Below are 17,418 nucleotides of genomic sequence, written 5' to 3'. Positions count from 1 at the left end.
GGCTAAGCAACTGCAGGGGAAGGTTTAAAAAACACAAACCCGAAACAAAATGAAAAAACTTGTTTCAGTTCTCCTTTTTGACTGTCTTAGAAGGGCAGAAGATTCCTGTTAATTATTCTAGCCATTAAAACTGTGCTGAACTGCAGCTTGCTTAGTTTTACAAAACGCTGGGAAAAGCTTCTCTTTCTTTGTGTAAGGAGCTAAATTTAAGTGAGAGCTCCTGAAAAAGGTGAAGAATAATGTCTGCATTTCATGTAAGTCTGCTCCTAAAATGTCCTGGATACACTGGCAGAGCTCTTAGAGATGTTGTTTGGCTGTTGCCTGAGATTGCACCCATAGCCTGAATATCCAGGGAACAACAATACTCTCTGGCCCACACTTCTTTTAAAGATATTCAGGTCACTGTTTTCAAATGACAAGATAATGTACATCCATCCCATTGGCTCTGGCTCGTAGCTTTTCATAGAGTGCTGGTACATCACCTACTCTCAGCACCCATTGCAGTTAATTGGGAAATACATTAGCACTTGGCAGCTTACAGTTCTGCTCCCTTCTTAGGATCTGGCTCATGTAGTGCCCTTGCTTTCACATTGCTTTGAATTGTAATAGTAGAGGTGAAATAGAAGTTAAATCTGTTTCAGGTGGAAGCACTGGCAGTACTGAGAATTGCTTGGGGAGTAGTTTGTTAGCATTTAAGGGAATAATGTGTGATCTGATAACTGAAGGTGTTCTAGTTAAACCTTGTCAGGATTTTCATGACTTAAACATACTTTGGGACTCCATTTTGACCCTTGTGTGACTCATAATTTAGTTGACCTCAGCATCTTTTTATTTTGATGCAGTCATTATTATCTATCTTTGCTGAACTTGTCACCTCTGGATGCCATATCTCCACACAGAAATGTGAGAACATGCCATATGTGGGAATATATTGAAACTTTTTGATAGTTTTATCTGCTGCAGTTCATAGTAACCCAATGTTTATTTGAGTTGCTCAGAAGGAAGATGTAACACTGCATGTACTGCCCAGTGTCCATATTATCCTTCAGAGGCAGCTCTGAATGATATTATCTTTATTTTTGAACCTAAGGCTGCTTCTCAAAGTTTTCTGAAAAGACCATCTACATCTCCATGCACTGTTGCAGTGAAATAAATGATGGGGATAATCCTAATCTAGTTTAACCAAGTGGAGAATCTGGAATATATCCAGACATACACAAACGCTTTTATGTAAGAGTTTTCTAATTTTGCTTCACCAGCCACTTTAAGCATCAGCTTGTATTTTTATTTTAGGAAGTATTTCTGCTCATTTCATTAAAAGCTGACAAAGTTTCCAGGTGATCACAGGGAGCTAGACAGAAGTCCAAACTATTGATGGAGATACTTGGTAACTGCTAATTTTTATTTTATTTCTATGATCGGATGGCTTCACTGTATGTATTCATGCTATCACGTAGACTTTATTAGTCAAAGAACAAAAGAAAATGCAAATAGAAACAGGCATCTTTTGTTTCCTCTTGCTAAGCTGTGACCTTCAAAAGATGAATATAATTTCCTATGCTTTCTGCAGATATTTATAAGCAGTAAATGAATTCTTTAGCAGGTCAGAGTTAATGTCTCACGTTTTAAACAGCAGTGAAAAACTAGATGAAGTACCAAATAAGCTCAGTTTTTTCAAGGATTTGAGAAATGTCTTCTGATGCAGGGGCCCAAAAACTTTAATTCTGAAATTTGTCTTCATAAAACACAATTGTAAGGGTCAGACAAAGGAGCTTTAGTTATTACCCTGTATTCCATTTTGTCCATTTTGAACAAGGTTTGTGGAATCTGTTTGATTTTTCTTTCCTTAAAGATTTATATATATCATGAAAGAATTATAATATGAAATCATCCACCATTCAATGCCTTTGTAGTTCATTGCAAGGGAACTGTTACCCAGATATTGTAAAAAAAAATACCTCATTTTTATTTTAAGGATGAGCAGAAGGGTTACAGCAATTCTTCATTTACCCTTTCAAACTAGCATAGAGCAGACATCAGGCACTGGCAGAATTTTGAAGCTTTTAATCTGCTCTTGCTTACTGCTGCATTGTACAAACTGGTAGATGTTAAGTGGAGCATTCTGTACTAGTTTTTCTGGCTCTGGGTCTGTAATTCTGTTTACAATGCCAAAGAACATTTCAGAAGATTTGAAATTATATGAGTTGCTTTCCTTCTTGGTCTGACATTTTTAGAAAAGGTAATTCAGACATCCAACTTTAACAATCCTATTCTTGAATTACTTGGCAATATACGTTGAAAATTATATGTATTTTTGCATGCAAAGGATTTTATGGACTGTCCAGTGCGTGTCTCCTTCCAGAAGAGTAATTTCTGTTCACTTTTCAGTCTGAAAATACCAGCTGAAATGAGGAATCATTTGAACTCTGCTTGTAGTTAGAATTATAGCATAATTAAAGTTGGAAGGGACCTCTAGAGGTTGTCTAGGCCATCACCCTGCTCAAAGCAGGTCTAGGTAGACCAAGTAGGTCAGGGCAGTGTCTGGTTGAGTCTCGAATGCCTCCAAGGACAAGGGGTCCTACAACTTCTCTGGATGACCTCCTCCAGTATTTGATCATCCACAAAGGAAAAAAGTTTTTCCTAATATCTAAGCAGAATTTCCCACGTTCCAAGTTGTGTCCTTTGCCTCTCATCTGATCACTGTGCACCTCTGAGAAGTGTCTGGCTCTGTGATCCCCATATACTCAGATCAGGTAGTTGCAGAAAGCAATAAGGTCTCCCCAGAGTCCTCTCACAGAATTACAGAATCACAGAATGTTCGGGGTTGGAAGAGACCTCGAAAGATCATCTAGTCCAATCCCCCTGCCGGAGCAGGAACACCCAGATGAGGTTACACAGGAAGGCGTCCGGGCGGGTTTTGAATGTCTCCAGAGAAGGAGAATCCACAGCCCCCCTGGGCAGCCTGTTCCAGGCTCTGTCACCTTCACTGAGAAGAAGTTTCTTCTCATATTTAAGTGGAACCTCTTCTATTCCAGCTTAAACCCATTACCCCTTGTCTTATCATTGGTTGTCACCGAGAAGAGCCTGGCTCCATCCTCCTGACACTCACCCTCTACATATTTATAAACATTGATGAGGTCACCCCTCAGTCTCCTCTTCTCCAAGCTAAAGAGCCCCAGCTCCCTCAGCCTTTCCTCATAAGGGAGATGCTCCTCTCCCTTCATCATCTTTGTGGCCCTGCGCTGGACTCTCTCCAGCAGTTCCCTGTCCTTGAACTGAGGGGCCCAGAACTGGACACAATATTCCAGATGAGGACTCACCAGGGCAGAGTAGAGGGGAGGGAGAACCTCTCTCGACCTTAAGGCTGTCTTAAGGCCGGAAAAAGCAAAACAAAACAAAACAACAACAACAACAAACCAAACAAACACACCATGATTTTCAGACTCTCCTTTTACATCATGTGTGCCAACTCCCTTACCAGCCTGGTGTGGTGGACCCCTGCTGAACTCCTGCCTGGATGTCAATATTTTATTTGTAATGGAGAACCCAAAACTGAGCACAGGACTTGAGCTGCTAGCTGTGCTCTCACTGATTCAGTGGAGGATGCGGTTTGCCTTTTTTGCCGCAAGTTTGATCGTTATTAAAATGAAAAGCATTGTGAGTTGGACTGAAGGCTTTCACTTTTACAGAAATTCTTTGAAGCATTTGGCGCCTCTGCAATTTCACATTTTCAGGTTTGGATTTTGGCATTCTGTAGCTAGGACCCTACTAGCCAAAAGTCTCTTTCATCTGCTGATGGTCAGGTGTATGACAGCACCAGTTTATTCCTTAGTTAAATAAGAGAAGGTTCTGGTCAAACATGTTTAAAAGTGAACCTATTTTCATGGGTATATTAGTACTCTGCCAGTCCAAATAACCAGAATTGGAAAAAAAAAAAGGCAACAAGAGCTGATCAGTAGGTTAATTCCCAAGTATTACAGCATAATAGGCATGTACTGTGTACTGTATTTCAAATGCAGAAAAGAGGCTGTGTTCTGACTTTTAATCCTTCCAGATTAAAATAAGAAAAAAAAAATCTGATCTATATGGGAGATTTAACAAGCAAGTAGTTTAAGGGAAAGGTAAGTGCTTAAAATTATCAAAATTATATCATAACTAAAATGTTTGTAACTGATAGAGTTAAATGTAGTCATGAAGTTAAAGTAGTAAAATTTGTTAGCTGAAACAACAAAACAAGCAGTAAAGATCATCATACATTTAAGAGTTGATAATAACAAAATGATATGCAACTGTTAGGCTCACAATGTAATAGATATTCACTGTTCCTAAGTTCTCTATTTTTACTTAAAGAAAAGTTCCTTACCGAGGACTCTCAAAGGTAGGTAATTTTCCACTCCTTTCAAGCATACAAGCACATATGTAGTATTCCTCCATTCGGTGGTCTCTGTACACTTCTCAGGTTGTACTACTCTCCAGCAGTCAAAATCTGGGGCTACCCAGGGATTTACCAGACCTGCTGGGACGCAGAGATTCTCTACAGTAAGCGACTTGGACGGAGATTGAGCTCTCACACAGACTGTCACCTGTAGCCAGAGGCTCGGGCATGAGAGAAATGGTCCTGTCACCTTGTTTGGACTTAGAGCAACACCCAAAGTCTTAGTAACTGGCCTCTGTGTACATGTACAAGCAGCAGAATATTTAGAAAGTAATAATTTTCCACGTATAGTTATTTCGACAACAAAGTGATAACAAAAGGAGTATAAATACGAACTCTGAATCAGAAGTTATCAGCTATGAAATCTGGTTTTCCGACATTAAAATAAGAATGGACAACTGTTACTAGTTTGTTTATTACAATAACCTGACACGAAGTCCATCAAAAACCTACAATGCATAATGTTAACAAGTTTGGAAAAATTTGGATTTTTTTTTAGAATTGTTTGATTGCTGCATAAAAATTATATGTAAACTTCATTATATTTGGAATGCTGTATTTGAACATGTCTCTGCCTTTTTCTGTTGAGTATTTGCAAGCAAGTTATTTATATGTTAGCACCTATGGAGTGGTGCTAGCTCCATTATTTCAGACATTCTTACTTCCAGTTAAAAACAACTTTTTTTTTTTTTTTTTTAAATCAGGGAAAGAATCTTTCGAGGAATCTGGTTAGAATAGACTACAAACACTTTGGTTATAATTATCTTACATTTTGTTTATTCATTTCAAATGGAAAGGTAGAGTTTTGTTTAGAAAGTCTCCAGCTCATATGTGTCATGCTTTATTTTTGTCATGTTCAAGTTAAAAAAATGTTTCCAGTCTAAACTCTTTGAAGAATTTCTCATTTTCAAAAACAAAGAATTAACCCCAAGTTTTTCCATCTTGAAAATGCAGGTGCAGTGTTACGAATAAGGGATGCTCAGGAATAATTGTTGATATCCAATGTGGTCTTGTTGTTCATCCACTCTGCTTTCAGTGTTGTCCTCTATGCAGTTCAGGGTGTATCATGTTTCATGCTTGTGTTTCAGAATTAAATCAAGGTTTCTGTCTGTGTTTTCCTGTTTATTGCACAAAGCATACCAACAATTTTGTGTTACGTTATTCTCTTGAGGCACGCTCAGTGCTGTGTACATTTTGACGCAGTCAGTCCAGTAGTGTAGTGTTACATGATCACTAGAAATTCAGCACAGGAATATGAGGAGCAGAGTTAGATCCAAGTAGTCCAAAATTTTCCCACTGTTCTCAGAGAACAAATCTAGATTTATTTTTAGATTTTCACTGCCAGGTTTGGTTTTTCAGATATGATAATGTAGAGGTGTTGTTATGACATATAGTACTATATTCCTAGTGTTTGTCTCTTGGATGGTGGTTATTTTGTATTTTGGTTTTATCGTTTATAATTGCAGGCAAAAATACTAGTTTTAAAAAGGGCTCTGTCAGTGACAGCACACTTAACATGTTCAGCCACTTCACAGTATTTTATTTCTCTGAAAAATAAATCTCTTCACCCTGCTCTCAAAAAAATTATATCTAGGATCAAGTGCACGATAGGGGTTCGTTACCATAGTAAGAATAGCATTATATTACATAGGCAGTATATTACAATGACAGCATGTTATACTCTTAGTGTGGACCTAAATGTACTAGAAGTATGTCAATAGGGCAATTAAACCCTCCTCTATGGTAAACATACAATTTTGCTGGCAGTACATCTGTACTGCCCTCTTCTGCTAGCGCTCACACCTCCTCTCCTGCCTGGCTGACGGAATTGCACCAAGAGAAGATTATCATCCTGACTTTGTAAGGGATTTTCTTTTAAGAATAATTTCTTAAAAGTTTAAGGTGTCAGCCTATATTCTTGCTGGCGAGTGATCACACTACTTGTACACAAGTTTTGGTTATTTTACTTGCAAACCTGAGACTGTTCTTCAGGCCATTTGTACAGTTATGAGATCTCTTCTTTTCTTGATTTAAATGTGCATCTCTTTGCTGTGTAAAGAAAAAAAAAGGTTAGTCATGCTCATAATTATTACCAAAAATCTAATCTGTTGATAATACACAAATAAAAGTGGAAACAGATGGACTTCTCCTACCTTTAACAGCAGAGATTGTATGCCTTAACATTTGTTGAAGAGATTCTCTGGGACTCATTTTTTAGGTTCTTTCTGTTCCATACTAAAGCATCTCTCTCTGGTCCTCTTGCCTGCTCTTCTACTGTTTACTTCCTTATAACTTAGGATGATATTATAATGCTTCCAATTAGTCATATTTAAATTCCTTTGTTCTCAGCCTCTCTCACATCATTGGTAAGGACTGGCATTCAGCTAGTTTTCCTGTGTGAATTTATCCCTTTGTTAGAACTGAAAAAAGTCGTTGATCTTATTTTATTTTTATTTGCTATGTCTAGTGAAACACAACTTTCTAGGCAGCAACTGCAAATGGGTGTTTCTCCTTTCTTACTGACATTTTTAATACATTTGGTTTTAACAAGGGTTCAGATTTTCACAGGTAAATCGTTGGTTCCTTTTGCTTTCTGAAGAGGTCAACATAAAAGAGTTGTATGACAAGGCAAGTTGTGTAACATATACATGTTACTTTGTGTAAACTAAAATCAGCATGTGTATGTATAATAGGCTTCCCGTTTGTGTAATACTCCTCAAAAAAATTAGATTGAATTTGAGGCTCTCCAGCAGGCTTGCTGCTGTCATGTTGCACATTGCATCTCTCAGAAGGCATCTCTCAGTAGTTTCATCAAGTTCACGGTGACTAATGTTACTTCTTCAGGTCTTCTTAATCTCATCATCTCGCTGGTATTTTTTGTGACACAATGGCCTTCCATCCAGCACAATTCTGTTTCTTTTTTTAAGTGCGTTTTGGGGTGTACACTGCAGTGGATAGTGCTACTGTTTGGTAACAGGGATAGCTGAAGCATTTTTAATTCATATGGGTATCACCATGACCCCAGACAAAGGCAAACCTGCACTGTAGGAGAAGCACACAGAGAAGATTAGAGAACTTTATGTCAAGAACTTCTCTTTTATATATTTTAATACATCTTAGATACAGTTTGTTACTATCTGCTTTATTAAATCAGTGGAGCTAAGTCAGTATGAAATGGACTAATGTATTGTAGCTATGATTACTTACAACGGCTTGCATGAGCCTTACATTTTTAAATTAATGAACAGAATAGCTACAAAACGAGCCCTGGCTACTTAGTTCGCTATCCACACAAACAGGAGGAAAGGCTGCTGTCCTGGCGTGGTGGGATGGCTGCTACACAGTCTGGAGACTGCTTCAAGGATAAGTTCTGCTGAGCCAGGGTGCCCAAATGCGGTGCATTATTAACTCTTGAACACACTGCTGGAATCTAGGAGTGCTAGAGCATATCATGCAAATTCCCTTGGCCTCATGGGCAGCAGCACCTGTGGAAAGGGATAGGAGGTGATGGCAAATGCAGTGGTGGAAAAGGGTAGGAAAGAGAAGGGGACTTTCTGTGCAGTGCTTTCTCCCCGAGCAGCTATTCTCTGCCTTCTCCAGAAAAAGACAGAGTTAGGAGGTGTTGCACTATTGCATCAACAGCACAGAGCAATCCATGCTCTGCTTCTGATGTGCTGGTGTTAATGTCTCCGATATCAGCTGGTGCTTGGTATCAACTAATATTTCTGATATGAGAAAAGCCCTGGTGACCGCATGACAAAAACAGTAAGCCAGCAAGGAAAAAAAGTTAAAATGTTGTTCTTCCTTACAAATCAAACAAAGCTGGAAAAAAAGCCAGGTTTTTACAAGGCTCCTCTCTCTGTTCTTTGGGATGGTTGGAAGACACTGGTCATGGCAAAGGAGGATCAGGTGAGTCGGGTCTCAGAAGGCTAGTAAATCATTGCTGTCATTTTGGCAAAGGGTGGTAGCATGGACATCCTCACAGTCTCCCTTAGAAAGTACACTGTAAGAAACTAGTATTGTTTTTATCATACCACTTTTCTTGCACGCTTCAATTTTTTTTCAGGCTATGTGTTAAGGAACCATTTCTTAAATAGTACATAACCTTTCTTTAGAAATGTTTTATATCACTGAGCTTGTTCTGTAAAAAACATGAGAAAATGATTTTTAAATACACACATAAGATTTTCTCATATATTTGGGTGGTCTTTATCTGCTTGATTCTTACTGGCTTCTCAGCAAAAATGTTGAAGTCATCCTTCCCATAATTGTATTACCCTTTGTACATTGTCTTTTTGCTTTTACTAAGGTTGAAGAACTGCATTGCTGCTTGTTGTATACATTTAAAAATAATCATATCTAATCAGAACAGTGTTAATATACAGAAAAGTGTGTAGCTGATCACTAAAATCCCTCATCCAGTCATTCTTGTAGCACTCACTAAACTTTCACCAGCTTCAGTACCAGAAGGGATATGCCTGCAGCTTCTAGAATGAGGTCTGATTTTTTGTCTACACAGGAACTGGCTTTGCTTATTTGGAAAGGCATTGTCAAAACAACTAAAGGGATTTAGATGCCCAGATCCTATTGATTTGTTGTTGTTGTCATTTAATTTGGGCCTTTGAAGGTAACTGAGACAAGCAAGTATACTAAGAGAAACATAGCAGCAGTTGTCTTAAAATTTGGCATACTGAATAGGGGTTTAGGTGAATTGTGCCCATTCTGTACAATGTGCAGGGAAGGGGACTCACAAATGTTTTTGATGTTTCTATAGAATATGATTCTTCTTTACTCTGTTATGTTCCTCACCACTTCCTAGGATCCCCCTGGAGATAATTAGGTATCATGCTGAAACTCCTTCACACAAACTGAATTTTGAAGAAAGGAAGCAGCTGGATGAGGATGTGTCTGTTGCTGAGGTTGAACAGTCAGCCTGTGCCCTTGAACAAAGCCCCCAGTCTCAAAGGAATTTCTACTGAAATATATGAATAGTTCCAGCATATTTTGGAACATTACCTAACTCTAAGTTGGATGAATCATACGCATTGGTTTTATATCTGCTGTTAGCTCAGTTAATAGCTATGTATTAAGAAACATGATAAGAATCATGAAAGTTGTGTCTCCTACAGAGCTGTCTCGTTATGCAGTACAGATACTAAATTGCTTTCTAAACTACAATTCTGAACAATTCTTTCCAATTTTGTTCATGAAGACTGAACTGCTTTCACATGGAAAGGGCATGACTTACACATTGGAAGACTACATATAATACACTATATTCTGTATTCAGTATAGAATCTGTTTTATCATCTGAATATAGAAATAGTGTTTCATCATGTACAGTGGAGCTATCACGGTATGGTAACCAATAAATAAATTTATGTTGGTATACAAACATTCATTTTTTCCTTGGATATAAAACAAATCAAAGAGCTAATGGAATATGATACTTATATACAGAATCCTAAAGACTAATTCTCAGATAAAAATAACCTGCATTTAAAATGAAGGCAGAAACTCTGAGCTTGTCGTACCTGTAGTACTGAGCTTCCATTGAGCTTCTTTTGAATAGAAATATTGAGTGTGCTACATAAATCTGATTTTTTATTACGTTTATTACCTGCTGTTTACTTAAATTAGTAAGTATTAATTATCTGCTGACCAAAAATAATTCAGTTATACCTGGGTGTGTAACCTTTCATATGTTGAGTGGAAAATCGTATTCAGTAATTCTTCTCATATTGCCTTACCCAACACGAGAGGAAGAAAAATATCACATGAATGTTTTATGGTCGAGCCTTCATCTGTGGACTGTTGTGGTTTAAAGACCGGTCGCCCGTAAGGAAGAATAGAGTTTCAAGCAGCTGTGTTTTGTTTCTCACCCCATCAGACAGCAGCACGTGCTGTGCTGATTGACCATGGCCTCTAGCAGAGGTCCAAGGACTCAGCCTCACATCTTTAGATCTGTGGCAGACAAATCAATTGTTCAGAAGTCAGTTTCCTTAGCAATAAAATAAATCATATGGTATGTAAAGAAGAAAACACTTAGCAATATTATGGCTAGTTTTGTAATTATCCCAAATAGTGGCAGTTGGATGCCTGTCTCATGCAGCTTTAAGACAGGTGGGGAAGACGTATAGATCTGAAGCTTTAAGTCCTACCCTGTAGTAAATGACATATGTAGTTCTCTGTGAGAGCAAAAAGGAAAGATAGTTTTCAAATTTATTTGGTATCTGTTAGGAGACACAACATCAGGGATGACAGTGTTACCAGCAGTAGCTTGATAAATTGCCTCTTCAGATAGGTCAACAAAATGTTGTGGGATCTGGAGCTATAATAACATGTACGAGTTCTATGTCCCTTGTTTTTTTCAAGTATACCTTAAAGATATGGTGAGTTATTCCTACATATACCTGCTGGGCTGATAAAACAACTAAGTAGCTATTCTCAGCAGATTTGATTTAACCCATTCTTAAATATCAGAATGTACATCTCTCCTCCATTCTGAATTTTTCACTTTACTTAGCACTTCTTGTGTTCACTTTCCAGATCACGTGAATGGTCACTGTACAAGTCCCACGTCCCAGAGCTGCAGTTCAGGAAAGCGACTTCCCAGCGCGGACGTCTCAAAGGCAAACCGCCGGGGGCCTGGGCGGCCCCCCTTCAGAAAAGCACAGTCTGCAGCCTGCATGGAGATTTCTCTCCCGGTCACCACAGAAGGTGGGTGGCAATGAATATTATGCTAGGTATTGTGAATTCCTCACCAGGTGTGAAAGCAAATAACTTTAGCATGATCCTTGTCCTAGTCACTGCCCTGAACCGCTGCCTTCAGCTGACTGTTTAGAAGTAGAACAACCCCTGTGTGTTAGTGTTGTTACTAACAAGCCTGCTCCTGAGCTCTGCGCTGCCTAGGGATGCTGAACCTCACCCAACTCTTACAGCCGTCCCCTCGCCTATATGGATCGGGTGCTTTGTTCTGGAAAAGCGATTGTTCATAGCAGCTTATGTACAGCTACTGTGACAGCTAGTAGTACTAATGTTTTAAACTCTCATTGTCTCTACTTATCAAGCCTGAAAATGAGTAAGATATTTTTAGAATGTGAGTTCAGGCTTTGCACATGCACATTTATTTATTTATTGGTACTGAAGACTTTATAATAAATTCCACAATCCGTGGCCACCATTTATGGTAAAACCATAGCCCATAATCTAATAATTTTTTTCTATTTATAATAAGTCTCTTGCTTTAATGCTTGAAACAAGTCTTCAAATCTTGATCTACCTGAATGCAGAGTTTCGACAAAACTGGGAGATACAAAGTCAACCAGTCATGGCAACGCACTGCACTTAAAACTTAGAATAAGTCAGTTTTAATTTCGGCAGTGCCGGCTATCTCACTGCAGATCATTTAAGCAGAAGCTTTCAGCTGATGTGTTTTTCTTCAGTCTTGACAGTGTTCCCACTATGCTGTTCGTGTCCTTGACCCATGTCTTCCAGGCTTCCAGCTTCCCCACATTCCTGCAATAGGACAAAGCATCGTCCGTGCAGAAAAGCTTCAGTTTATCAAAAACTGAAGAAGCGTAGCATCAAAATAAATGGTATAGATCTGTAGTGTTGGTTGTGTTCAATTTTAATAATAGGCAAAATATTAATAATATTTAAACAACAGAAATGATAGGGTTTAATATTTTAATAATAAAATAATTAATTTGAACAATTAACTCTTTCAAAAATCCAGGTTTTAATTTTAATCAGGTTGCAGAATTATTTCCCAAGTGCCAAAGAGATTATGATTCCCTGTGGCTGTTGTCTGGGCTGTAGCATGGCCTGAAGCCCCTGTGGTGCTGTAAGTGGGAGGCAATGGACAACACCTGGACCCGAGCCCTCTCTCTTGTAAGGAGCATTTGTATCCTAACCTGCCCACCTGCAAAGGTGTCTGCACCACAGAAGTTCTTTACAGCTGGAACCAGTACTCCCTGATTTTCTTGATCGTTAATGGAGACAGAACAAGAAGAATTCTATAACTCAGAGTGTCTTATTTTGGTTTTTTAAATGCAAATTAGTGCAAATACCTTTGTAACTAGTGGCAAATTACTAGAATCTTTGATTTTTTTTTCTTTATGGTAACAGAAGTTAGCAAATTATTTTCTGGCCTTTCTTCTGATTACTGTGGGGATCACACAACAGAAAAATTGTCTACATGTGTGAGACCCTGTAAGAAAACATCCTAATTTGGCACAGAGGATTCCAAGATTATGTTCTTGACTGGAATGGAGTTGATATCCCGAAGTCTTTTGCAGTGTCCTCTAGCAGCTCCTTCCATTTGATTTAAGAACAGCATTTTCCTACATTCATCCATGGGACACAGAGCACAACATGGTCATTATCCAGCTCCCTTTGCACCAAAGCAAATGAGAAGTGCCCACATGATCTGTTTTTCTGACTTTACTAGGCAAGTATTAACCTTCTGCAGAGGAACAGGGTCAAAAACTGGGGAGTGAAGACATTTCAAGAGACACTGATGTTTCTTTACTGACCACTCAACCATCTCTCCTTTAGGAGAATGTTACAGTAACATGGACTCGTCAAAGATTAAGTCATAGGCTGACCAGCAAAAATATTAAATCACATTGGAGACTTCGTGTAACATATGACAAAGAGTAATCCTGAGCAATCAATTATAAGAAGTAATCCTGTTTAAATACTAAACCTACTATAAATCTTAGTTTAAACTTGGATTAATTAATGGTTCCTATGTGAACCTTGTACTAAGGCAGACTTACAGAGCTCTGAGGTGTTTACAAATTCCTGTGCATAAGAGCAGTTTCCATCTGTGTAATCATCATTTTTTCCTCCACATTAGTTATTGATGATGATCATAACATGACCCTTTCATCTACCTCTCTTTATGCATCACACAAATGTGGTAAGTACCATTGTCACATAATAGCTCATGGTGTAAAATATATCACTGCCACAGTAGTTTCTATTGCTGTGTGTTTTTCTTCATCCTGTGTAGTACCAAATTCTCTGGAATTCTTTTGTGCAGATAGTGCTGCAATATCATACATAACTGGGGCACAGTACTACCTTATTCTTTTGTGCTTGTTCTTTTCTTTTTCATTCCCATCCTCACAAAGTAGAGTCAGTGACAGGAAGAACCTACAGCCCCACTAAGGTCCCACTGACTCTTGTGTACAAAACATTTAGTAATACAGTGGCACTTTTGATGGCATGATGATGCTTTCTGTGTATCTGTATCGTGAAAGATTCTGTTTCTGTGGTTCGTCACTAATTATAATACCAACCAAGTTTAATATTGAAGTATTAATATATCTCTTTCTAGTTATAGTCATCTACCTTCCTTTCAGGCATGTGGAGTAAATTAAAGTGACATTAAAAAAAAAAATTAAAGTATCAATAGTGCCACTGAATTGGTATTACAACTGTCAGTAAGGTCAGTGAAATGACCGCTGCAGGAAAGAGCCAGACAGTTTCTAGTGTAATTTATATTAACATGTAATAAGATGGAGCATGGTTTGGGTTTGTCCTTGAGTGTGTGGGTTTGTGTACAAATCACCTTGTCTATAGACTAAGCAGTTCTATAGACTAAAATAATTTTCTCATTATTTATATTCTCTCATTAAAACAAAGCCATCTCTCTAACTTGTCTAAACTTTTTTTTTAGATGCCTGTAGTATTAGTCTTTTGACTTCTAGCTCTACTAACTCATCTGTCTGGAATGACTGACATTCCACCATTCTTCATGCATCTTGACTTTCTAGACCTAGTGTTTCGGCAAGTGGTTTGATTTCTTTCCAAAGGTTTTTATACTAAATAATAAGACTGAAGGTGGTATGATTCTTGAAAGATTCTTAAGATGGGAATAAAGAGGAGGGTGGGTGAGAAGGAAGATGAGAAAAAATATTTGAGAAGGAATATACTAGAAGAAACATTCTCTCCAAAATGTGGACCTGGCTTTGATCAAAACCTTCTGGTTGAGCTGTTCCAAAAATAAAATAAAAAAATCTTCTTGGTGCTAAGAATTTATTAGCTACTTAAGAGGATATTCTGCAACAAACAAGAGATCTATTCACAAGAAATGGTATTTTTTATATATATTCTCATGTGGTGAATCAATATACATATTTTATGCCCTCGCTAGAGCAGTAGTATTTCAGGTTAGTATTTGGTAGGATTTTATTATTCTACCTAAGTAGAATTTTTATTAGAGATTGCTATCTCAATAGTGTTAAGCACTTTTTTATACATAAAAAAAGCGCCTTTGTGTGTGTGAGTAGATGGTTCTTACCTTTTCTTAAGCCTGTTTCTGAGGCACTGATAACACTTGGAGATTTTTTAAATAATGCTTCGAGTTCCTGGTCTTTACAACGTCTTCTAATTGATTTGATTAAAAAGATAATGCATTTTGGTGAGTAATCATAAGATATCTATTATAATAATAAGTTAGTCTTCCCCTATCACATTGGATTTCAAAATCTACTTATTTAAATCTGATCTTTTGGTACAATAGGAACTGTATTCCCGGTATTATCACCAAGTGTACTTTCAAGCAACTTTCACACAGTAAATTCTCCTGACTTCATTCCTGTTAGCTGATTGTCAAGATTTTGCTGCCTCTCACCTCTTTATATGTGAAGAAGGATTCTTGATATAGAAAGGCATTTTTGAAGAACATCTTTGCAATGATGAATCATAGGAAGAAAATGGAGGGCGGGGGAGTGTCTTGTATTCCGCTGGTCAAAATATTGCAAACTGTTCAGTTTCATAAAGTGCTGATATTTCTTCCACATTCATAGAAGAATAATTCAAAATCCAAGTAACAGTAGTGGAGGAGTGGATTCTGTGTTTGCATGATTGCTGTTACTGCTCAAAACTATGTCTTTTCTGGCACCCTCATCTAACATGGAAAAACTTGAAAAGCTCTAAAGTTTTTTAAACTCAACAAGATTTTATTCCAAGCTAAAGATCACTGCTATTTCAGTTTCAAAGCTTAGTTGTTGGTTGGGTTTTTTTTAAAGCCACTAGTATCTAGGTGAAATAGCCTGTTATGTTTGTATTTTTGTCAATAATTGGCCAGATATTTAATACAGCACTTCTCAAATACCATTTATTCTATTTAAAATGTTACATATTGTCCTGTAGTATCTTCTGGTTTCATAAATGCAGTACTCTCACAGCTACGCTAAGAAATTCTTTAGTTGCTCAATATTCTATATCTAAATTCAGCAATTAATTAGAATTTTACAAGTTTTTAATATCATGTAATTGATACTAAACAATCTTGTTTTCACATACTTTTAAGTAAACTGTCTCTTCCTTGCAATAATATAAGAATTTAATTGCATTGTAAACAAAATCACAAGTATAGGAAATTCCATTGTTGAACTTCTAAATTCCTCTAGTCCTTTTTGACCAGAAGTTTTTAGGATTTTAGAAGTTACTGATTACATTTCTTTGACAAGGCTTTCTTGCGCAGGGTATAAACTTTTTTTTACTCCTTGCCTGCATTCACACAGAAATTGGAGCATTCTGTATATGTATTGTATATGTGCATGTGGTTATATCATGTGCCTGTGGTTATATCATATGCTTAGGAAGAAAGTAAAGGCAGAGTGGAGTTTTTCCTTTGAAATGTTGTGTTTGGAAATCTATTTTCTCCCACCAGCAGTGATGGAAAACTGTCTTTCTTTTTATTATTATTTTTATTTCCCATTATGTAGTTTTGAACTACTCCAGCTTAATCTCCCTTGACTAGAAAGGCCATTTTGATGTTAGTGCTACAGAATTGCTTTGAACAAGGAATCCTAACAAGGATTCGCTGTGCATTGTAATTTTCTAGAAATGCTAAGAGCAGAGTCCTTGCATTTGCTTTAGCTTTTCTTTAAAATAATTAATTTTCAACATTTACCTCAGCTTTTGGATTAACTCTTTTGATTACACGTAGTTAAAATTTGATGTAAAGCACTTGAATTGAAATGTCACTGTGAGCTGCCAAAATGAACCACTCAAGAATATTTAGTCATTATCTTTAATAACCTTATCAAAAATTCTTTGGCAAGTACAATACAATTTCCATTTTAATAGATCCAGTGTACTTTTATACTTGAAGTTTTCCTTTTGCATCTCTATATGGAATGATTAAAACTGTTTGGAGGATAAGTTGTTTTGTCTTCTGTGATTTTGTCCAATTTGTTTTGGAAATGGGTAGTATTTCATATATATTATGTACTTTTAAACTTCTTTTATTATTCAAAAGTATTTGTGTAGATCACCATAAGAAGCTTTGTAGACATCCTGGCAGAGGCTACCAGATTTTTTTTTCCTGCTGGATTTTGGTATAGGTTTTGGAGTTCTAGGATGCTGAGTTTTTTGAGGCTTTTCGTTTGGTTTTTAGATTCAGCAAATTTCGCAATGATTTTCTGTGTCTGTAGGTCAGCCTGTCATTTTGGCCTATTGTTTCTATAACAAGGCTTCCAAAGCCTCGGGACCAACCTGAATGTTAATCAGTGTTTGTCTGTATGTGTGTGAAGCCACAGAGGAGGACTGATATTTGCTTTTGTAAGTCCAGCATGCTGTAGTTAGGGTCTTGGAAATCTGATATTAAGTCGTTATCTTATAAAAAGTCCGCAGCCTGAGGAACCAGGCTCGGCTGATGTCATGCTATATATTGCAATATTTCCTACATAGCTTCTGAACAATTTTTGTCATTTTTTCTCTTGTCAGTTATGGCTCTACTGTTACGCTGTCTGCAACGGTGCTGTACACATAGAACATTGGATTTTTTTGGACTGGATGAGTGAATATGACCATTAGGTTTCCTCCCCGTGTGTCAAGGTGGGGAGAGAAGAGGGAGATTTCTGGTTTTGTGATTGGCTCCTTTTTTCTTGGGTGTATTGGGTCTGAAGCCTGCATGCTGATGCAGACTAAGTGATGACAGCCTAGAAGACAATCACTGCACT

The 17,418-nt window shown here is 37.5% G+C and overlaps 1 protein-coding gene across 2 annotated transcripts in view; it reads left to right on the top strand.

Annotated features, from left to right (window-relative positions):
- Positions 1-17,418, top strand: part of STXBP5L (syntaxin binding protein 5L) — a 191,887-nt gene that overhangs the window by 159,570 nt on the left and 14,899 nt on the right. For both annotated transcript variants that reach the window (XM_065642097.1, XM_065642087.1), the window contains one exon: positions 10,985-11,155. In XM_065642097.1, the coding sequence (XP_065498169.1) occupies positions 10,985-11,155 (171 nt within the window). The remainder of the gene's footprint in view (positions 1-10,984; positions 11,156-17,418) is intronic.

The sequence above is a fragment of the Caloenas nicobarica genome, chromosome 1, assembly GCF_036013445.1.
Source record: "Caloenas nicobarica isolate bCalNic1 chromosome 1, bCalNic1.hap1, whole genome shotgun sequence".
Taxonomy (NCBI): Eukaryota; Metazoa; Chordata; class Aves; order Columbiformes; family Columbidae; genus Caloenas; species Caloenas nicobarica.
Note: the sequence above shows the minus strand (reverse complement) of the source record. Positions and strands in the feature narration are given on the sequence as shown.